The sequence below is a fragment of the Cervus canadensis genome, chromosome 2 (genome assembly GCF_019320065.1).
Source record: "Cervus canadensis isolate Bull #8, Minnesota chromosome 2, ASM1932006v1, whole genome shotgun sequence".
Classification (NCBI taxonomy): domain Eukaryota; kingdom Metazoa; phylum Chordata; class Mammalia; order Artiodactyla; family Cervidae; genus Cervus; species Cervus canadensis.
In genome coordinates this window covers 90,545,731-90,570,599 of record NC_057387.1, presented here as the reverse complement: position 1 = coordinate 90,570,599, position 24,869 = coordinate 90,545,731, and the positions used below count along the sequence as shown (strand labels likewise).

At 36.4% G+C, this 24,869-nt stretch overlaps 1 protein-coding gene across 4 annotated transcripts in view; it reads right to left on the bottom strand.

The window, feature by feature from the left end:
- The window catches only part of FAF1 (Fas associated factor 1), a 507,320-nt gene that overhangs the window by 361,601 nt on the left and 120,850 nt on the right, over window positions 1-24,869 (bottom strand). For all 4 annotated transcript variants that reach the window (XM_043461371.1, XM_043461369.1, XM_043461370.1 and 1 more), the window contains one exon: window positions 2,203-2,249. Coding sequence is in view for 3 of the 4 variants with exons in the window: in XM_043461369.1 (XP_043317304.1) it covers window positions 2,203-2,249 (47 nt within the window). In the remaining variant the exon portion in view is untranslated. The remainder of the gene's footprint in view (window positions 1-2,202; window positions 2,250-24,869) is intronic.

The following is a 24,869-nucleotide window of genomic DNA, read 5'->3' as shown; positions in this document are numbered from 1 at the left end:
ATCTTGAGTTTCCTCATCTATGAAATATGAGCATTTACTTCTTAAGGGTTTTAATGGGCATTAATAAAGAAAATCATATCAATTACATAGCAAAATACCTTAAGCATAAAAAAATTTCTTTGCCTTGAACTTACGGATACATAAAAAAAAATTCCCACTTTTAAACAAATGTGAACATCTGATTTCAAGAAAAACTATAAAGTACAGAGATCAGGTTCTTTTCCCCAAAATAATTTACATATTTTTAAAAAAACCCTCTTCTTAGTAGCTCTTTTCTCTGTTGAGGTATAAACTGACAAATTGAGGTAGTTGTTTTCACAGACTATCGTCAATTTATTACAAAATTCAAACACATAAAACAAAGATTCTTTTAAACTGCCTACATATACCATTCCTAGCATCGTATCTTACACTTTCAGTGTTAAATCCATGAGAAAGTACAAAGAGCTCTCTTTCGTTTCCTCTGGTCACAGACATATAAGAAGAATTTTCAGTTCTGTCAAATCCACAGTGATTTGAAAACTAAAGAACAAAGTTAGGAAGGAAAATAGTTGAAAACTATTACTTTCTTCTGTGGACATATGATTCATTCCCTTAACAAGCAAACAAATCAAAATAAAACCCACTCTGATGAAAGTTAAACCCCAAATATTATAGTAACTTTATTAGAAATCAATTCAGTACTGAATTTCTAGCTATAAATATATATTAAGCAAAAAGTATCTTCTGTGACAGGAAGTTGGGATGTTTCCAGGGATGAGGGAATTTCTACAGTTCACCTCTAGCAAATACTATTAATTATAAGATATATCCAATATGTACTCAGAACCTAGCAGCTGAATCCACAAGGGTTTAGCAAGCAAAAATTTTGGCACAAAAAGTGACATAACATTTACTCAAGAATAAAACTGGAGCCATATTTAGCAGTCTAAAACTTTCTAAACCAAGGGGAAAAAATAATCTTGAAGGAAGCTCTTGTAATCATCTGGTTTGCTTTCTAGACAAGGGTTTCAATAGAATCGTATGCTTGTGAACTAAAAAAAAAAAAAAAAGAAAAAAAAACTGAACAAACCAACAAACAAAAATTTGGTACAGACTGTGGAAATCAGTCACATTTACTCTGGATGAAATTCTGATAGTCTTCCAAAAAAAAGAGAGAGTGGGGAATAGGTCTATCACTGCTTTGACCTAAAAACCATTAATCACAAAGGGTGGTACAGGTATCAGAATTTTTCTTCCTTTCTATATATACACAGTTTCCTATAAAGTACAGCACATTCTGCAGTTCATGGTGAATTTTTTGTGTTTTTGCAACAGCACTTTTCTTCCTCTCCAAAACAACCTCATTCCTAGTCTGCTGTTTCTGTTTGCCTCATCTGCACTTAGCAGATCATGCTTCAGTGACTTAGAAATCCCAGCCACCAAAACTCAAGCCAAAGTTTGAACTGCAAGGAGAGAGGAGGGGTAGGGGGAATCAAGTAATTAAACTATACTTGGAAGGGAGACTCATTTACCTCCTATGACTTTATAATGTGCTCTCTTAATCCACAACCAGTCGCCAATTTTAAGAAAAGAAAGTTATAAATTTATTTTTAGTTTAAGGAATTATTTTGTAACTACTATAGTTCTCTTGGCATCATCTTCCAATTTTACCTTTTGGCAATGACACAAAACCACGAAGACTATTCCACATGTTTTACAATGGATACTTCAGGCAAAATAGTTTAAAGCTCTGGGAAGTTTCATTATTAAGGACTTACTCAAATTGTTGCAAATTAACAAAAATTTAATTTAGAAACCAAAGAGAAGGGGAAAAAAAAAGAATTAGTAAGGTTGGAGATAAGCCTGTATAGTTAAATGATAACCATGCCCTGGAGTTACTGAGCCATGTCTGATTTTCTCACTACTAACAGCTTGAAGGATTCAATGCCTTTCATCTTATGAATTAGAAGATGACCTTGAAAAGTTTTCCTAAAAATAAAATCATCTTTAAAATTGGTATCACTCAATCTGAAATAACATTACACAGTTAAACACTAGAGACTTTCAGAAATTAATATAACTAATCAAATGTCTGAAAGAAGAACAATTATATCAATAACTTTAAACACCAAAGATCAAATGCTCTATGAAAAAGTGAAACAAAAAAAAATTAACCACTGTCTCTTTTTTGCTTTAAATTCTCATCATCTTATAACATACCTTTGCAGAATGCCGTTTTCCTGGGGTATTACACCATTAATAGCTGCCTGTAAACAAAAAACAGAGAAGACATTTAAGGAAATAGAAAAATGCTCAGGGGTGGAGTGTAATGGGGTGGAAAACATTATAAAGAAAAATAAGTATACTTTGAAATTTTAAACAAAATACTAGGTGTTTCCTCAGTGATAAAAAAAATTTTCTATTTAATATTTTTATACATCTCTATAATAAAACTGTATTTTAGAGAATTTTTTTAAATGCATTTGGCATATAATATTCCCAAATCTTGAGTCTTAAAAGCTTAATTCCACAGTCCTCATTCAGGCAAAACACCCACAAAATGAAGGATGTTTAAGGATGTTAGAACAAGTAAAATCAGTACCTTAAAGTTATCTCTCAATATTATTTCCTTCCTCAGATTGAGAGGAGAAAGATACAGAATCACAAATGAAAACTGCCAAGAATTTTTAAATTTGCTCAGGAATTAAAATTCATTGTGTTGTTACAGTCATTATTCCTAAAGAAAAGAACAATCAGGAAAAAAAAATGTAGGGGCATAAGGTGTCTAACAAACACACCACAATTGTATCAGGTTACAAAAGGAGCAGAAGCATCACTGGGGAAGTCTCCTTACATAAAACATTTCTGAAATTGGTCTCTAAGCTAACAAGTCACCAGTTACTTAAGATATAGAACAAATGTGACATGATATAGACATTTTTAAAGACTACTAAGCAAACAGGTTGTTACATCCTGGATTGTGGGCAGATCATTACAGGATAATAAAGAAGATTCTCTGAAGGTTTACAAAATTATACCATTGAATAGAAGCAATGTAGAGTATAAGACACTTGCTATGAATTTTCAAAGTTTTAATGCTTCACAGGCAAAATTCAAAGAAATACACATATTAATATAGATAGTGGAACCCTGACAACTCTGGAGGCTCATAAATCCTTTGAGTCAAGCAAACCCTAAAATCAGTTCTGAAAGCCACAAATTCAATAGAAGCATCTCTTCCTGGTGCCAGGTCAATTATCCCTTTTCTGTTGACAGCAATGGTTCCACATACAAATATCTTCTTTGTTAAAAAACAGAAAATGGTAAAAGAATGTTCTCTGATGTTGGAAAAGAAACAAAATACCAGAGTTTGGAAAGATTTTGTTCAAATTTTCACTAGAGAATGCCAAGGTATAATGGAAAGAACACTAAGGATTTATAAAGTCCAAAGTTTGAATCTAGATTCCCCCACTTATTGCTTTGATGACCTTAGTATATATTCTCCATTCATTGAACTTCCTTGAGCCACAGTTTCCTCATCTGTATGAGTAAACACTACATCTTCAGTCAAAGTGGACTTGCCTTTTTGTTCCTTAAAGGCATCAAGTTTTTATATCTTGGGGCCTTTTAAGATACTGTATCTACTTGGAATGCCCTTTTCCCTACTGCCTGTCTGGCTGAATCTTAATTAATCATCCTGGCTTCTAGCATGGAAAAAATTCCATTCAACAATTAATTTTACCATGAGAAGTTCTGGTAATATCCAAAAGGAGACAAAAAGTAATTTTAAAATTACCTATCTTTAAATTAAAAATCAGAGCTAGATTAAGAAAAACATCTGTTTAAAGGCAAATGAAGCTCTGGAAATATTTTAATTCCCTCCCTCTCCTCCTTCTTTGGTGAAGAGAAGTGAGACAAACAGAATCCTGGGGAATTCATATATGTAAGAAAAAGAGAAGAGAAAGCTAAAACCAAAACCAAAACAATAAAAATGGAAGGGTTAGAAAAGAGGGGAAAGAGTAGGTATATGTCATAGAGAGGGCAACAAAGATACAATAAAGAGGGATTAGACAAAATAAAAAAAAATGAAGTCAGTCTAATATGAGGCCTAATAAGAGACTGTTAGACATATGTGAAAACAGTTTTGGTAAAAATATTATAAAGGCTAAGAAATATATAGGAAATAAGAAAGTATAACTGATCTTGAAACAACACAAAAAGTAAAAATATAGGACCTGCAAGAAGAATGGCTACAATAAAATTTTGTGTTTAAAAAAAAAAAAAAGGAATAGTGATTTATTGAGTTCAAAGAGAATTCGTTAGAAAAGGGAACAGTAAAGAATGAAGAAATAAAGAGTAAAATTAAAAGTTCAGTTCAACAAACTTAACAAATGCCTATTCATTTCCAGGCACTATGCTAAGCTATGGGAATGCCTGGGATCTATCTAGGGCTCAGGAGAGCACAGACAGAAAGAATACCTTTAGGAAAGAGACTAGATTTAGAAAAACCTACATTAGAGACTGGGCTTCCTTAGTGATCTTCATCAGACTGCAATATGTTTCAAAAGCAGCATCTTGCCTTGATCTAGGTTTTGGTAGTTTGAAAATCCATTTTGGTATAACTATTATTGCTTTTATGCCATTATGTCAATGACATTTTTAATCCACTAATTTACCACAATTAGAATCCAGCTTCTAAATTCTCTTTAGCAAAACTTGATGACACTTGAAACATCATTTCTCAGAGTCCACTGGAAGATAGGTGAGGTTATGTTTTAAGTATAATGGAAGTCAAGGTCAGAGGTGGCTGTAAGAAATATTCTCATCTTCAGCTTTAACAGATGGAGAAAATGATGACAGTCATGGTGGGCCTTAGACCTTTTTGGGGATGGGAAACAGCAAAATTCCTGTAGATAGTTTTACATTGTCAGATATGAAAGAAAAACGAGCCACTGGTAAACTGAAGGATTATAAAACTATGGCATCCAATAAATAAATAAATTTACAGCATCTAATGCAAATCATCCCCTACACATACAGTAAATCTTGGCTTTGGGTTTCTTTATATTTAAGAAAATGCTAATAAGATTTCTTCAGAGGGGAGGGAGATGATATTATCCAAAAACTTCAACTTCTGAGTAAAAGAGATGCAGCAATAATAAAGGTAGCTAACATTATGTATTAACAGTTCTTACTAGGTGTTATGCACTCTCTAGGTGCTTTACTTTGTGTGTGTGTGTGCGCGTGTGTGTGTGAGCTTGAATGTGTGCGCGCACGCGTGGCTCAATCATGTCTGACTCTTTACAACCCCGTGGACTATAGCCTACCAGGCTCCTCTGTCCACGGAACTTTTCAGGCAAGAATACTAGAGAAGGTTACCATTTCCTACTCCATGTACTATTACCTACCAGGCTCCTCTTGCTTGGAATTTTCCAAGCAAGAATACTAGAGTGGGTTGCCATTTCCTACTCCAGAGGATCCTCCCGACCCAGGGATACAACCCTCATTTCTTGTATCTCCTGCATTGGCAGGCTCAAACTAAATCATTCAACTTTCATATTACTCCCTCATTTTACAAATGAGGATACCAAGAAAACACAGTAGAAAATGATAGGCAAAAGATAAAAGAAAAAAATGATGAATATAAAATTTTTTAAAAAATGTTTGCTCTTTGAAAGACACCATTAAGAAAATGAAAAGGTAAACCACAGACTGGGAAAAGTATTTGCTACATATATATGTCTGAGAAGGGATTTATATTCAGAATATTAAAAAAAAAATTCTTATGACTCAAAAATGACAAATAATAAGATTTGAACAGAAAAGTCTCAAAAAAAGATGTATGAACAGCCAATAAGCACATAAAAAGCTGTTCAAATTAAACAGTCATCAGAGAAAGGTAAATTAAAACCATGGTAAATGACCACCACAGACCTATTAAAATGGCTAAAATTAAATCAGATGATACAAGTTTGGACAATAATGTTGAACAATAGGAAGTCCCATATATTGTATAATCACTTTCAAAATTGTTTTGTATATAAAGGTAATAAACATATAAGCTAGCAATATTACTCTTAAGTATTTACCCAAAAGAAATAAAAACATATTCCCCAAACAAAACAAAAACTTGCATACTATAATATTCATAGCAGCTTTAATCACAATTCCCAATAAATGGAAGTAGCCCAAATGCCCAACAATAGGCAAATGTTGCTTGGGGTATAACACATTGTCTGGATACAATGGAATACTACCCAGCAATTAAAAAAAAAAAGAACATACTACAAATACTTTCAACTATACGGGTATATCTCAAAAACATGATGCTAAATGAAATCAGACACACACAAGAAAATACTACATGATTTCGTGTATATGAAATTCTAGGAAAAACTAACTTAATCTCTAGTAAAAGAAGGCAGATCATGGGTTGCTTAGGGTGGATGGGGAATGACACAGCATTAACAATAGAACAATTAAGGGATAATGACTTTAGTGGTGGTAGTAATATAGATTCACACAAAACTCATCAAATTGTACATTTAAAATGGGTCCAATTTACCATCAATAAACTTAATTTTTGAAAAAGAACAACAAAGAAATCTGCTTCAAACACACTAAAATGGGTGAAATTAAAAAGACTGACGTCACCAAATGGCGGTGAGGATTTGAAGCACAGGAACTCACACGCTGCTGATGGCACAACTACTTTGGAAACAGTTTGACAGTTTCATATATAAAGTTAAACAAACACTTAACATACAATACCACTTAGGAATCCATCCAGGAGAAATAAAAACATGTCCAATAAATACTAGAATACAAATATTCATAGCCACTTCATTCATAATACCAAAACACTAGATACAAGCAAAAATGTCCTTTAGCCAATGAATAAGCAAGACTGTGGCATATTCACACAAAGGACTGTTATTCAATAATAAAAATGAACTTCTAATACCTGCAGCAATATTGATGAATCTCATAAATATCATGTCAAGTAAACAATGCCAGACACAAAGACTACATACTACAGGACTCCTTTTACATGAAGTTTTAGAACAGACAAAACTTTCAAAATGTAGTAATACAAATCAAATCAGTGACTGCCTGAAACAGGGTTAGGAGTTGCTGAGGAGAAAAGAAAAGATTTTCTAATGACAGAAATCTTAAACGGATGGGAACCGGACACACGATGAATACATAAACAATGTAAACATCACCAAAACTCATACAACTGTATACAATTAAAGTTTGCATATACATATAAATTAGTCATTTTCAAAGCTGATTTAACAAAAGAACAATAAAACTCTAATTCAGTCTCATGGAACACTAGAAAAATGTCATCTCAGACGTATATATTGTCCCATTAGCTATTATTGTACCCTATCTGTGGTTTGTACCCACCCATCATCACCTCCCTCTTTACTTTTGATTAAGATCATCTGTTTCCTTTAGAGAACTACACATGCCTCATCCCATGTGATACTGAAAATGTGTTAATCATGGTGACCCAATTTAGACCAATCAGGCTCTCCTGGGAATGTGGATCTTGAACGAGTAACTAACTGGTTGAAGCTGTGTCCTGACAATAGTGCTCAGAGGCACTTTTCACAATAAGCTTCTGACGGAGCAATTCTGTTTACTAATTGTCCTAAGACTCGGTTGTTCAAGCTTTCTTTCAAATATGCGAGCAACCTTCCAATAAACCCTGCTTCTTATTCTCCCTAATTCTACTTTGCAGTCAAAGACTGATAAACCAAGATTCAATGAGGTTACATGACAAACTCAATACACATTAAGTTATAGATCACCATTTTTCCAGTCTTCAACAACTGTCAGTATTATTAGCTTAATTCTTGTAGCAGCCTCCTCAGCTGGTCAATCTCCAAATTAACTATTGATTACAAATCAGTGAAACTAAATACATTTCAAATACAAGAATCTATAAACAAGTAGAAAAAGAAAACCTGTTAAATTTTAAAATTTATGAAAACAGAAATGACATATACATTTTCATTATATAATCATACACACACACACACACAATCTCCAGATAGACTAGTATAGGCGACTCTGTATATTCTACATGTTTGGGAAGCCTGTGAACTAGGGTAATAATTATGATCATAATATTAGCATTGTTTCCATCTCTTGAAAATACTTAGAGTATAAAAAATGCTTTCTAAATTAGCGCACTTTTGTTAAACTTGAAATCATTACTCTACGGTATGTCAGATTTCAGGTATTTTCCAAATATCTTAATAATAGGTGCCAGATCCACAAAGTACTTGTATTTTAGCATTCACAACTCTGATCTTGCCATCAAATGAATTCCTCCAACAAAATCCAGGCTTTGTCTTCCCCATTATCAAGGCAGTGTTTTAGACACTGGAAGGAATACAAGGATGACAGACACATTGCTCCCAAGGTGACCAGTTAAAGAAACAATTAATGGCAGTCCAACCTGAGAGACAGTATGGAATTTAGAAAGGAAGGAATGCCTATTATTGATTAATACAGCTCAAGACCCAGACCTGAATCACTGTCTCCAAGAAAATTTAACTGACTCACACTACGTTTTTCTCAATTTTTCCATTGTGTTGTACTTACATAGCAATCATTCATCATATACATGCATTTGAATATTCCATTCTTTCACTCCACCATTAACCCATTCAACAAATATTTAATTATTAACTTGGAACTATTCTAAACACTAAGGAAATGACTGTTATGAATAAGACACAATCATTCTCCTCTCATGTTCTGCCGTAAGTTGAGCCAATGAAAAATTCTGAAAAGATCATCATTCTACAGCTCTGAATTGTGGAATTTTCACCTCTGACCTTGTACGGGGGGAAAACATGCTCCTTCCCCTGTGTCTCCTCTACTCTCAAGAGTCTACCACAACTCTACTTCATTTCTGACGGCATCTGTGTAGATTTGATATACATCAAGCAATTCTTTAATACCAGGAAAGTATCCATATAACAAGTCTGACACCATCTTCCTGAAGATAGATCCCACAAGTTAAGGGTTCAGTCCCACAAGACAGTTTCTACTTCAGATGCTAATCACAATTGCAAGTTGTCATCTGTGCTTCTGATCAAACGTCTATAAATCAGAGGTTTCCATGATCCTCTCCTTGATTCAATTAATTTGCTTAAGTGGCTCACAGAAATCAAGCAAAGGTTTTACTTACTAGATCACTAGATTATTATAAAAGGATATAACTCAAGAACAGCCAGATGGAAGAGATGCATAGAGTGAGGTATTTGGAATGGGACATGGAGATTCCATGCTCTCTCCAGGCATGCCACCCTCCAATGCATTCACCCAGAAACTCCCCCAACCTGTACTACTGAGATTTTTATGAATGCTTCAACATGTAGGCATAATTAATCATTAATTAACTCAACCCCCAGTCCCTCTCCCCTTCCTAGAGGATACGGCTTGGTCTTTCTAGTGTCCAGACCCTTTCCTGAAGCTGTTCACAAACCCATGGGTTTCATTAAAACAAAAGACACTCCTATCACCCAGGAAGTTCCAAGGGATCTGGTAGCTTTATGTTAAGAACCAGAGTCAAAGATCAAATATTAGAACAACAACAACAACAAAAATGCTACTCTTATCACTTGGGAAGTTACAAGGGTTTCAGAAGCTCTGTGCCTGGAACCAGGATAGACCAATACCAACATCTATTATTTCACAAACCTCATTAGAATTATGTTAATCAAGTGATCTATTTTGGGATGAAAACTTCCCCAGCTACCGGTGTAACAGACCAAAGAAACAATAGATTTAAGTGTCCACCTAAAAACGGCTGTAAGATTATGGCTGAAAGCCAATGACGTCTCATAAAGATGCTTAATACCATTTCCTTCTCTTTCTGAGCAGAGAGAAAAGTCATTTTTAATAAATATTTAATTTTTCATATCTGTAACAGCTATTTCCAACCATCTACTATATTAAGGAGAAGGAAATGGCACCCACTCCAGTATTCTTGCCTGGAAAATCCCATGGACGGAGGAGCCTGGTAGGCTACAGTCCATGGGGTCGCAGAGTCAGACATGACTAAGCAACTTCACTTCACTCACTTCATACTTTATCACTGGAGAAGGAAATGGCAACCCACTCCAGTATTCTTGCCTGGAGAATCCCATGGACAGAGGAGACTGGCGGGCCATGGTCCATGGGATCGCAGAGAGTAGGACACGACTGATGTGACTAAGCATGCACTATATTTAAATTCTTCTAAATGTACCTTCAATTCCTATTTTCCAAATACATTAATCATTATGATATTCTTCTCCAAATTTTTCTAAAGGACTCCACTGCAAAGCTGATGACTCTAATCTCCATTTTTTATGGACTTCAATGGAGAAATAAATAAGATATTCTAAAGGCAAAACAGTGGCAATAATCTGAAAGTTAGGAGAAAAGCTGGGAAGAAAGGATGATTATTTGAAGCAAGTATTAAAACAAGGCTCTTGTAGGGAAAAGGAAGCTGAATGAAAGCATTCAGGGACAAATTTTCTTTCTTTTAAGTGAATCTACTTAATTTACCCAGGAAGGTAGAAGTAATTCTGTGTGGCTTCAGGAACAGTTTACATTAGGAGGCAGTGAGAGGCCAGCTGGAAAAGTAAGCAAGAGTTAGATTATGAGATGTGGGATAAAGGCATTAAAAGTTTTGTTTAACCTGAAGATAAGGGGGAGGCAACTGCTGCAACTCAAATTTGCCCTTTAGGAAAATCATTTTAGTAGCATGTGAGATAGGCATTGAAAAGGAAAAAACTGCTGAAAATGAAATCTGGGCTTCTGACTTGGGTGAGGAGAATGCTCCTGTTATAGTTCTCTCAATCACTAAAAATCACAAGCAATTCTAATGATTCCACTGTTCAATTCAAAAATCATACAATCATCCTCGATTCCTTTCTTTCTCTCTTACTTCACATTTAGTCCATGAGGAATTCTTCATTATATGTCCAAAATGTAGAATTTCACCAATATTCACTCTGCTATCATCCTGGTCTAAATCACCATCTTTCCTCTGGCGTAGTATTCCATCAGTCTCTGAACATCCTTGCTCCACACACTTACTGCCTATTCACACAGAAGGCAATATGATGTTTATAAATGTCAAACCAAATAAAATCCCTTTCCTACTCAAAACTCTTAGGCCTTCGCATATCATCAGACTCTAACTCAAAGTCCTTATTCGGACCTTAGAAGACTCTATATATTCTGGCTCCAGCTCTCTCTCTCTGACATCATCTTCTACTAACCCTAACTAGTTGTTCTGGTTTCCTTACAATCTCTTGCACAAGCTAAGCATGCTCCCACATTAAACTACTTAACTTATTCTTCCCTTTGTCTGGAATGCTATTCCTTTAGATAGCCACATATCTCACTCCTTCACTCCAGTCAAGTTTCTACTCAATGATCACCTAAGAGAGGCCTTCCTTAACCAACCTACTATTTCCTTGTTTGTTATCTGTCTTCCCTCACCAGAATATAAGCTCCAAACATCTTTATTTTGTTCACTAATGCACCATCATCAGGATCAATGGTACCTAGTACCTACGTAGTATGAGTTAACATATACTAAATGTTCAAGTGAAAAAAATAAATGAATGCCATAGAACATGAGCAAAGGAATAGGCTAGTAAGGATAGGGAGGTTCAAGGCTTTCAGGTTTAAGCATGTTGATTTTGAACTACACCTGGAACATTCATAAACAGATATCCAACAGATCGTTAAGAACCTAAAATGTGTGAGTTTGAGATACTGAGTTTGGAATCATGAGACAATCACTTAAAAAGTATCTAGGGGAAAACAGTGCTACCAAATGATCTAGCAATTGCACTGCTAGTTAAATATCAAAAATAACTGAAATCAGGGTCTCAAAGAGATAGTTTTATACTGACATTCACAGCAACAATAACCAAGAGACAGAAGCAACCCAAATGTCCATCAATGGTAATAGATTTTTTTTTAAGTGTTACATACAAACAATAAAATATTAATACAGCCTTAAAAAGAAGGAAATATTGTCACAGACTACAACATGGATAAATCTTAAGACATCATGCTAAGTGAAATAAGCCTGTAAAAAATAACATATACTATCTGATTTGACTTATGTGAGGTACCTAGAGTAGTCAAATTCATAGAAACTGAAAGTACATAGAATGGTAGTTACCAAGAGCTGGGGGAAGAGGAGAGGGTTATAATTTAATGGGTATAGATTTTCAGTTTTGCAAGATGAAAAAGTTCTGGAGATCTACGACTCAATAATGTGTATATATTTAATGCTATCAAACTATATACTTAAAAGTGGTTAAGACAATATATTAAGTCTTTCATATCTCAATATTTTTTTTTAAAGTATTTGCAAAAGTCCTAGGAGTGAAGTCTACCCAAAATGAGAGGTAGTGTGGACAAAGAAAATGCCTCAAGATGGAACCTTTGGAATGCCAACATTTTAAAGCAGTAGGTAGGAAAAAAAATCACAGACAATATTAAATAGAAGTATCAGAGTAGAAGGAGATAACATGTGCATCTGAGCTTCAATACAAACCTCAGTTACAGTTATATAGCTATGCATCACAGTTTTATATATATATATATATATATATATATATATATATGCATGCATCAACCAAACTGTTAATACCGAAATACTGGCCTTAGAGAAAATGCCAGTATGATAATTTACTGCCATTAATAGAAAATGGATAAAAGGCAGATGGCATGCAACCACTCATTTTTATATATTCATTTTATATCTTTGTTTCTAAGCAAAGAAAAAAACTACAGTAACAATTCATATTTGGTATTTAGTTCTTTATGACCTGTGATCTACTATAATTTAACTAGATCAATTAAGGGAATTCCTGTGTTCCATAGTCTGAGAAGTCTGTTCTCAAACCCTGGCTCTATCATGTACTTATTACCTGTGTGACTTCCATCATGTTAATTTGACTACTGTAAGATTTAGTTTCCCATCCATAAAGTAGAGATAATAATACCAACTTATTTCACAAGGCTGTTATAAGAATTAAATGAGATAATACAAGAAAATACTCCACAAATGTTAGCCACCATAATTATCCATCCCTATTACATGGTTTTGTTTTAATCAGTTTTGTTATGTTATGTGCTATACATCAGTGGTACATAAATGTCTGCCTCATGCTAGACTAGAAATTCAGATACATAAGGTCCTGATCCCAGTGATCCTACTTCAGGTGGTTTGAAATAAGACCCAGAAACCTTTCTTCCTGCCACAAACTCCTCAAGTGATTCTGATGCACAACTAGATTTGAGGACAACTATAGAGTATTTGTGGACTTCCCTGGTGGCCCAGACAGTAAAGAATCTGCCTATAATGCAGGAGACCCAGTTTCGATCCCTGGGCCGGGAAGATCCCTTGGAGAAGGTAATGAATATTCAGTCCGGTATTCTTGCCTAGAGAATTGCAGAGACAGAGGAGCCTGACGGGCTATAGTCCATGGGTTGCAAAGAGTCAGACATGACTAAGCAACAAACACTTTCACTTTTTCACTTTTCATAGAGAATAGAATCTATTATTTCCCCCTGAGCCCCTTATTATTTCAGAAATTACTTAATGTCTAAAGGAACAGATTCTTCATAAACTCTCATATGTTGTTAAATATGCAAGAAGTGAGGGCTCTTGATCCAGAAAGCCGCATATTCCAGTGCCATTATTACTAGTTGCATAATCTTGAGAAAGTCTACTTCTCTCTGGTTCAGTTCTTTCATCAATAAAATGCAGGGGGGGAGGGGCCAGCAGTGATAACAGTACTTGTTCACTGGGTTTTTATGAAACTTGCTAACACATATAAAGTGCTTAAATGGTGTTTGATACATAGTAAAATACCCAATGAAGGTGAACTGCTTTTAATGTAACTGCTGTCATACTGAGAGCTACCCTTGTTAGAAATCACAAACAGATTTTAATCAAAGAATTCTGAATGCAAGGAAAGGACACTATTTAAAAATAGATAATTTCCCACTCATAACACTTACCAATTGCAGACAACATATTTCTGGAGATGCTTCCTCTCTCTCTTCACTGTTAACATAACGATCCACCATCATCAAAATACTCTAACAGTTACAGATAAGATGATCAGACCAAAGTAGAAGCAAAAAGTTTAACATCCTTACCTAACTCTAAACTCAAATTTCTTTTTATTAACCTTGCTGTTTATTATTGCAAATAGAAAAGAATTCCAACTGGCAATCCTATAACAGATCTTAACAGGCAAATATTTGGTTTTAATAAGTTCTGATTTGATTTTCTTCAGGGGAAAAAAATGGAAAGCAAAATAATTTAAGAAATGTAACCACTCTACAATTTGCTTTTAGTCTAATACAAAAAGAAAAAAAAATGCTCACTGAATATTTCCACACAGATATCACTATCACAACAGTCCAACATGCAGAATCAAGACTGGTGCAAACCAAATTAAAGACAGAAGAATACAAGGCAAGTCCTAAGACTAATAATGGTACCTGAGAGACTCACCCTTGTCAAATAACTATAGATGAAAAAATAAACAGCAAAAACAACTTAGCTAAGATCAAAACAAATGGAATACCAAGATCTCATTTACTAAAACTGAAATGTAAGAAAGGTGGTTTCTGGTACGGTCACTTCCCTTCCCTGGATTCTTGACTCTTCCTTAGGCAACTGGATGGTACTTAGACGTTAGTCAGCATCACATAAAGGGCTACTCAACCTCTCTCTCCTGCCTATTACACAATAATTATTTTCTGCTCTATCCAATGACTGTGGAAAGAGAAAAGGCAAGTTCATTAATCTGCCTTTTCTAGATTCAACTGGCAAGCTAAAACCCAAGAGACAGAAAGTCTTAAGGTTAGCAGTTTGAAAGTTTTATAGAGGTGGACATCCTACAGTATTCAAGGGAAGACTTTTAGTTGTTTGAGCAAAGCCAACAAACCAGATACGCTTTATACTACAAGTAGCAACATAAGGAAAACACTTTCTGGTTACTAGCAGTCCTGAATACAGCTACCTCCATTTTGAGACTGAGGTTCATTAAAAAAATCAATTTAATCCAGGAAGTAGACTGCAATTACTCTGTACAAAGAATTGTGCCAGATACTACAGATAACAAACAGGCAAGACAGCCCCAAACTTTTGGAAACCAGGAGGACAAATAACAAAACAACATTCAGAAGAATATAGAAAGTTTCACAACCTTAATAAATGGCAACTCCATTCTTCCAGTTGGTCCAGCCAAAAACCTCAGAACTATCCTTGACTCCCTTTATGTCTCGCTATTCCCTCCTTCTCTACTCATTAGCAAATTCTGATTTCGGAAAAAAACATTCAGATTCTGATCATGTTTCACTGCTACCACATTTCACTGCCACTCTGGTCCCAGTCTCCATCTTCTCTTCTCCATTATTATAATAGCCTCCAAACTGATTTCTGAGCATTGCACTTCCTCACTTTCAATGTATTCTTATTTAATAGTGAAGTTATTTGATCAAATAAAAGCTCTACTCAAAATCTTCCACTGATATGTTCCCTAATATAAAAAGACAACATCCTTAAGATGCATTATTCCTCCCTCACTCTCCTAATCTCTCTAATTTGTCCATCTCCTCTTTTCCCAAGCCATACTTGTGTCTCCTTGATGTTCCTGGGAAAATGTCAGACCTTATATCTCACTTCAAGAATGTTTGTGGTCACTATTACCCCAGCCTGAAATGTTCCTGCCCCCAGATACATGGATCATTTGCTAACTCCCTTCTTCCAGGTCTTTATTCAACTATCACTTGTCTACTTTTTCTTAAAAAAAAAAAAACAAAAAACACTGCAGAGCACCATCCAACATACTTTAGCCTTCTTCCCTGTTTTATTTTTTTCCCTTAGAGTTAACATGTTCTGATACACTGTATAATGTTATTTATATCATTTATTTGTCTCCCATTAAGAAAATGTAGTTCCATCATGGCAGGGATTTGGATGAAACTATTATTTCCCTAGCACTGAGAAGAGAACTTCGCATACAGTAAAAGCTCAAAAATATTTTCTGGTGAATTTCTGATTGAGTGTCAAGTGAATAAATCTGCATCATTATATGTGTTTTGGGACTTAAAGAGGAATGAAGAAGAAAGGGAGCATCTGTCGTGTGCAAGGCGTAATTACACATCATAACCTATCTCGTTTAATCCTTACTCTATGAAGTAAGCATATTAACAGATGAGGAAAAGGACATTCTGAAAAATTAAGAGATTCATCCAAAATCACATAGAGTAGCACTCAAACTGGGGCCTCTTTGACTCCAAAAAGTCTATCTCTTTCCATCACAAAGCAAGTTGGGGTCTATTTCTTGACAACATAGAAGGGAGGGGGTACTTTTGAGTATCAGATCAATACAGTACAAATCTCTATAATTTACTTGCAATACTAAAATTTACTATAGTTCCTTAGGTCACTAAGTCTGTTTTAGGAACTGGGAAATCAATCTACCTCTCATCTGTGTCTATGTGGAGGAAGGGAAGCTGATGGCTGGGTTGGACGGTGAGGTGGAGGGGGGCATGGAACTGACTGCTACCACCAATATGATCATTCCTAGAAATCTCTGAATTCCTTAAGGCTACAGAACACCTTTCCAGAGTAGTGCTATCCCACAGAACTTTCTGTAATGACGGAAATATTCTATATCAGCACTCTATGATATTGTAGCTACTAGTCCCATAGGGCTATTGATCATTTGAAGTATGAAAGCACTGTTCTAGACTCTCCATTCCACTTCAACCACCTCCTTCGCCTAACTCACTAGCTGACTTGTAATACTTTGGTCAATTTTACATGATGACACTGAATATAGGGTTAAATTTGTCCCCCAAAACTATCCCAAAGAAAGGAGGAAACTGCCCTATAGCTGAGTCTTTGCATTATTTTATTTTTTAAGAACAAAAGTCGATTTAGAAAAGAGAGCCTAAAGCAACTTCAGACAATACTAGTTCTGGGCACTGAAGGCAGGTTACCATTGGACTCAGTCAAAAAGGATGGCAAAGAAACTCAACAGATTTCATATTTATTTGGCAGAGTGGGGGAAGGTATTGGCTCAGAATTAAAACTTTACATATCATTATAAATAAGCCTGTTAAAGATTACTTGAAAGGGTTTCATTCTAAAGCTCATGAATAGCAGATAAGTTCTGGCTTGATACTAAAATTTCCAGAAAAAGTACCATATCCAGATTTTTTAAGTGCTTTAATTTAAACCACTTAAACAAAAATTAAGATCAGGCGTTCTGGAAAAATACGAGACTAATTTCAGTAATGGGGAAGACACTAACATTTAAAATGTGTGTGAAGTGTTTGAATATCACTGTTTCATTACATGAGTATTTTTTAAAAGCAACATTTCTAAAGTAATATTTTATATTACATGACTTAAAACATGTATATACAAGTTAATAAGCTAACTTAATGACTATTTCATATACAAGCTTTAAAAAGTTTATAGGGCTTCCTTGGTGGCTCAGTGGTAAAGAATCCACTTGCCAATGAAGGAGACACATGTTCAATCCCTGGTCTGGGAAGATCCCACATGACACAGAGCAACTAAGCCCATGCACCACAACTACTGACCCCCACATACTGCAACTACCAAAGCCCACATGCCCTAGAGTCCTCGCTCTGCAAAAAGAGAAGTCACTATAAAGAGAAACCCAAGCACCACAATTGGAGAATAAGTCCCACTCTCTCCAACTAGGGAAAAGTCCATACAGCAACGAAGGCCCAGCACAGCCAAAAACAAATAAAATTATTTTTTTAAGTTTATATCTTCAGGCTAGCAAAACTATTTTTATCTTGTCACTGAAAAATGAGAATTACCTCATATTCAGACATATACAATAAACCCCCATATTTATTTTAAAAGCTAAGTTCACCCACTCCAGTCAATAGTCATGAGGCCCAATTCAAGTCTCTGTTCCCTACCCTGAGCATTCTCACATTCTTTCAATTTTTACTGCCAAAATATATTTGAATATGGTTATTTTCATATTCATATGGTTATGATCCATATTTTGAATATGGGTCACTCACTTAGCACACAGTAATATATTTTGCCTTATAATGTTAATCCTTTTTCTCCCAGCTATAAGCTCTATATGTTGCAGATATTCAAGCTGGATTTATAAAAGGCAGAGGAATCAGAGATCAAATTGCCAACATCTGTTGAAATCATTGAAAAAGCAAGAGAGTTCCGGAAAAACATATACTTCTGCTTTACTGACTACACCAAAGCCTCTGACTGTGTGGATCACAACAAACTGTGGAAAACTCTTCAAGAGATGGGACTAACAGACCACCTCTCCTGCCTCCTGAGAAATCTATATGTAGATCAGGAAGCGTCAGTTAGAACTGGACATGGAACAGCAGACTGGTTCCAAATTGGGAAAGGAGTACATCAAGGCCGTGCTGGATGAAGCACAAGCTGGAATCAAGATCTCTGGGAGAAATATCAATAACTCAGATATGCAGAAGTGACACATCCTTTTGGCAGAAAGCAAAGAAGAACTAAAGAGCCTCTTGATGAAAGTGAAAGACGAGAGTGAAAAAGCTGGCGTAAAATTCAACATTCAAAAAACTAAGATCATGGCATCCAGTCCCATCACTTCATGGCAAACAGATGGGAAAACAATGGAAACAGTGACAAACTTTACTTTTTTGGGCTCCAAAATCACTGCAGATGGTGACTGCAGCCATGAAATTAAAAGATGCTTACTCCTTGGAAGAAAAATTATGACCAACCTAGACAGCATATTAAAAAGCAGAGACATTACTTTGCCAACAAAAGTCCATCCAGTCAAAGTTACGGTTTTTCCAGTAGTCATGTATGGATGTGAGAGTTGGACTATAAAGAAAGTTCAATGCTGAAGAATTGATGCTTCTGAACTGTTGTGTTGGAGAAGATCCTTTAGAGTCCCTTAACCAGTCCATCCTAAAGGAAATCAGTCCTGAATATTCATTGGAAGGACTGAGGTTGAAGCTGAAACTCCAATACTTTGGCCACCTGATGGGAAGAACTGACTCATCTGAAAAGACCCTGATGCTGGGAAAGATTGAAGGCAGAAGGAGAAGGAGATGACAGAAGATGAGATGGTGGGATGGCATCACCAACTCAATGGACATGAGTCTGAGTAAGCTACAAGAGTCGGTGATGGACACAGAAGCCTGGCGTGCTGCAGTCCATGGGCTTGCAAACAGTCGGACACTGAGCCTGAGTAACTGAACTGAACTGACTGATAAGTTCTATGTCCTCAATTAGAGTCTACGATCCCACAGGCAAGGGCAATGTATTACTTCTTTGCATTCATCATAGCACTTACAGCTGACTGATTTTCTAGAAGACAGAAGGAAAGCTGTGTATCAGGTGCCCCAAACATACTAAATAATGACAAAATAAAATTGCCTTCAATCTATTACACAATAGATCTGCAAGACAATTACCTCAAGTTCAGTAAACTTGAGTAATTTGCACAAGGTAAGTGCTACTAAAATCTAGGGTCTTTCCAATCCCAGTTCCCAACTGTTAATCCTTTATGACTGATCACCATCTTATTTTGTACACTTTAAATATTAGCACTCAAAAATCAAAATGCTAAAGGAGCACAAACCATTGAATTGGTTATACTTTTTCCTTTTTTAGTCCTATAAACTAATAATGAGTAAGCTCCCTTTGTAACTACATGAAACTGAAAGTAATATGCAACTTAATGCTCTGCTTCAGTTCAGTTCGGTTCAGTTCAGTTCAGTCGCTCAGTCGTGTCCGACTCTTCACGACCCCATGAATCGTAGCACGCCAGGTCTCCCTGTCCATCACCAACTCCCGGAGTTTACTCAAACTCATGTCCATCGAGTCGGTGATGCCATCCAGCCATCTCATCTTCTGTCGTCCCCTTCTCTTCCTGCCCCCAATCCCTCCCAGCATCAGGGCCTTTTCCAATGATTCAACTCTTCGCATGAGGTGCTCTGCTTACCTTCACCTAAATTAAAAACTTCTCCCCACCACCACCCTCTCCCCTTAGCCCATTCTACTGGCACTACAGGAAGGGAGAAAAGGCAAGAGAAATAAGATGGAAGAGAGACAATAAGGGTTAATGGCAGCAGAAAATTTACATGTGTCCATGGAATATAATTTCATGGTAGAAGCGTCCACTGCAGAAATGTCTCGACTAGTAACAGTCAGACAACAGCCTAGATATTTTCACTCAGGAAAGAATCAGTATGAACAAAAGATATGGGATCATAAATAATTAACACCTAAAGGTAAGCTGTATGAATCACTTATCGTGACAAACCAATGAAGGGAAAAGGCTCCAGGCTGATGAGAATCAAAAGTTCACTAAATCCAAATCACTTCTTCCTTGCTTATTATCAGTAAGTGATGGGTATAAAAGAAATATGCAGAGAATGTAGCACAATAATTACAAATCCCAATCCCAGATACAGAGATCTAAATTCAGATAACAAGTCTGTTGCTGACTATGTGTGTCATCTTAGGCAGGTCATTTGCCCTCCAAATATGCAAAATTAAAGACAATAATAATAATAATACTTATTTCCTAAGGCTGTTGTGAAATGTAAAGAGAAAGAAAAATACAAACTACTTAGGAAGGACCCGATGTATGGAAAGTACTCAACATGCTTATTTTTTATTTGAAGTAGGAGAGGGTGAGCTTTTCCACCTGGTTTTATAGCTTTAGGCACGGTTGTTTCAGGTAATAAGAGTGTTGAATTGGAAACCAAGAGATGAATTCATGTTGTGGCTTTCTCAATAACTTGATGTTTCATCTTGATCAATTTCTTTCTCTCTATGAGTCTTTATGTTCCCAAATCTGTAAAACCAAAGGGGTTGGCCTAAATGATCTTGTATTACTCAGAGCTCTCCAGAGAAAGATAATTAATAGGATGGGGAGAGAGAGAGAGAAAGAGAGAAATTAATTTTGAAGAACTTGCTCATGCAGTTATGGAGGCTGGCAAGTCCAAAATCTATAAGGTGGGTCAGCAGCCTGTATACCTAGGAAAAAGTCAATGCTGCAGTTGTCATCTACTACATAATTCCCCCTTGCTCAGGAGATGTCAATCTTTTTTCTGTCCAGGACTTCAACTGACTGGATGAGGCCCACCAATGTTATAAAGGGCAATCTGCTTTACTAAGTTCACCAATATAAATATAAATCTCAACCAAAAACATTCTCACAGAACATCTAGCATGCCAGATCAAATATCTAGGCACTATGGTCCAGCCAAGTTGACACAAAAAATTAACCATCACAGATTTCCAGGGTCCTTTCCAGACCTAAGATTCCATAACCTCTGACTTCTGCATCTGTAAAAATATTTACTTCATAAAGTCTACTGATGTATCTCTATGGAATTCTGAAATTAATAACAATAACTACACATACATATATATACATACATATGCATGGATACATACTGGAGGAGGGCATGACAACCCACTCCAGCACTCTCACCTGGAGAATCTCAAGGACAGAGGAGCCTGGCAGGCTACAGTCCATAGGGTGCAAAGAGTTGGACACAACTGAAGCAATTTAGCATGCATGCATGCACATATAAACATACATAATTTGTTAAAGTGGTTTTAACTTGAACAGGATAACAGACAAGAATTGAAACTAGAATAGATATAAAATCTCCAATGACTGTACATTTTTAAAACTAGCCACAAATTCTTGGATAATACTCCCATCAAGCAGTGGGCTCTTAAATCTATGTAGGCTCGTGTGACTGCCTTGACCATCTAAGTACAGTAGTATACTATGTGATTTCTGAAGCTAGGTAATAAAGGGCTACAGATGGTAACTTTCCACATTGTTTCCTTAAAAGTTCACTCTTGGGAAACTCCTTCTCAGAATTTAACCCCAAGCTATGAGAAAAGCACAAACCACATGGAGAGGTCATGTAGAGATGATTCAGTTTACTATCCTGGCTGAGCTCAGTCTTGTAGTCATCCCAGCACAGGTTCCAGACACATGACTGATGAAACCATCTTGGAAGCAGATCCTCTAACCTCAGATATTCCAGCTCCCAACAAGGAGTCACTCTAAGCCATCCCAGATAAAGCTCTGGACATCATGGAGCAGACATGCCATTCCTACGATAATCTTTCTCTGATCCATGGGATCTGTGAACATAATCAGGTGTCCGTTTTATGCCACTGAAGTTTTGGAATATACAGCAATAGTAACAGGAACACTTTTTCATATCTAGCACTCAATATCAAATCAGATTCAACATGACAAATACATTGCTAGGCACTTTCCATATGTAATACTATTTATTAATCCTTATAACCTTGTGAAATAATTATGATTACCTGAGGATTAAAGCAGTTAATTTACCCAAACAGCCATACACTTACAGTAAATATCAGAACGAAGATCAGGTCTTTAGGCATTATGTCTACTATTATAATGCCGCCATTTTCTTAAGCATGATGTTGAGAGAGAAAGTAGAGCTAAGGTACTGAGATAGATATGTGAATAAGTGAAACAGAACCTCAAAAAATAGGAATGTCGACTTAAGGCAATTGTAGACTGAATGACACAGTGAACCAACACCCTTCAACTCCAACGTATTCTCTTTAGTGTTCTAACCAGATATTGAAAGAAGCTCATAAAAATTACAACTTGGCTGGAGGTGCAAAAGGGCTCTTCAAAAAGTTCCCCAGGTGATTTTTAGCTCACTGAAGTTTAAGAATCACTGATTCCCAAACTAACTAGACAATGTCAAGGAACATTGTCTTGAACATTGAACCAATATGCCCTTGGTTTCAAATTTCACCAGGGAAATCTATATCTTCCCCGACATGATTTAATGGCTTACCTAAGAAGTCCTCAAAACAAAATACCAAATACTACAGGTGAAGGAGTAAAAGTGATGCTCATTTGAATTTCACAAATTACTCATACAGTATATTTTTGTAAGGATGAAACTATTACACTGGATTAGGGTAGGATTGGAGTGATTTTAAAAAATATTAAACCCTAATGATTAAAACTCTGATAATCAATAGATATAGGTAAATAGACTGAGCAAAGGCAAATGCTGTCTTTTCCCAACTAAATAAATAATACAATCATTTTATATACACATAAAATATAGTGAAACTATTCAACATTTGAAAATGTCCTGGCCACACAGAATCAGTTCAGTTGCTCAGTTGTGTCCAACTCTTTGCGACCCCATGAACCGCAGCACGCCAGGCCTCCCTGTCCATCACCAACTCCCGGAGTTTGCCCAAACTCATGCCCATTGAGTCAGTGATGCCATGTAACCATCTCATCCTCTGACGTCCCCTTCTCCTCCTGCCTTCAATCTTTCTCAACATCAGGGACATTTCAAATGAGTCAGCTCTTTATATCAGGTGGCCAAAGTATTGGAGTTTCAGCTTCAACATCAGTCCTTCCAATGAACACCCAGGGCTGATTTCCTTTAGGATGGACTGGTTGGATCTCCTTGCAGTCCAAGGGACTCTCAAGAGTCTTCTCCAACACCACAGTTCAAAAGCATCAATGCTTCAGCACTCAGCTTACTTTGTAGTCCAACTCTCACACCCATACATGACTACTGGTAAAACCATAGCCTTGACTAGATGGACCTTTGTTGACAAAGTAATGTCTCTGCTTTTTAGTATGCTGTCTAGGTTGGTCATAACCTTCCTTCCAAGGAAGCGTCTTTGCATTTCATGGCTGCAGTCACCATCTGCAGCCCAAGAAAATAAAGTCAATCACTGTTTCCACTGTTTCCCCATCTATTTGCCATGAAGTGATGGAACCGGATGCCATGATCTTAGTTTTCTGAATGTTGAGCTTTAAGCCAACTTTTTCACTCTCCTCTTTCACTTTCATCAAGAGGCTCTTTAGTTCTTCTTCACTTTCTGCCATTAGGGTGGTGTCATTGGCATATCTGAGGTTATTGATATTTCTCCTGGCAACCTTGATTCCAGCTCGTGCTTCATCCAGCCCAGTGTTTCTCATGATGTACTCTGCATATAAGTTAAATAAGCAGGGTGACAATATACAGCCTTGACGTAATCCTTTCCCTATTTGGAACCAGTCTGTTGTTCCATGTCCAGTTCTAAATGTTGCTTCCCAACCTGCATACAGGTTTCTCAAGAGGCAGGACAGGTGGACTGGTATTCCCATCTCTTTCAGAATTTTCCATAGTTTGTTGTGATCCACACAGTCAAAGGCTTTGGCATAGTCAATAAAGCAGAAATAGATGTTTTTCTGGAACTCTCTTGCTTTTTCAATGACCCAGCGGATGTTGGCAATTTGATCTCTGGTTCCTCTGCCTTTTCTAAAACCAGTTTGAATATCTGGAAGTTCAAGGTTCATGTATTGCTGAAGCCCGGCTTGGAGAATTTTGAGCATTACTTTACTAGCATGTGAGAGGAGTGCAATTGTGCGGTAGTTTGAGCATTCGCTGTCATTGCCTTTCTTTAAAATTAGAATGAAAACTGACCTTTTCCAGTCCTGTGGCCACTGCTGAGTTTTCCAAATTTGCTGGCATATTGAGTGCAGCACTTTCACAGCATCATCTTTTAGGATTTCAAATAACTCAACTGGAATTCCATCACCTCCACTAGCTTTGTTTGTAGTGATGCTTCCTAAGGCCCACTTGACTTCACATTCCAGGATGTCTAGCTCTAGGTGAGTGATCACACCATTGTGATAAAGGTTGTGAAGATCTTTTTTGTATAGTTCTCTGTGTATTCTTGCCACCTCTTCTTAATATCTTCTGCTTCTGTTAGGTACATACCATTTCTGTCC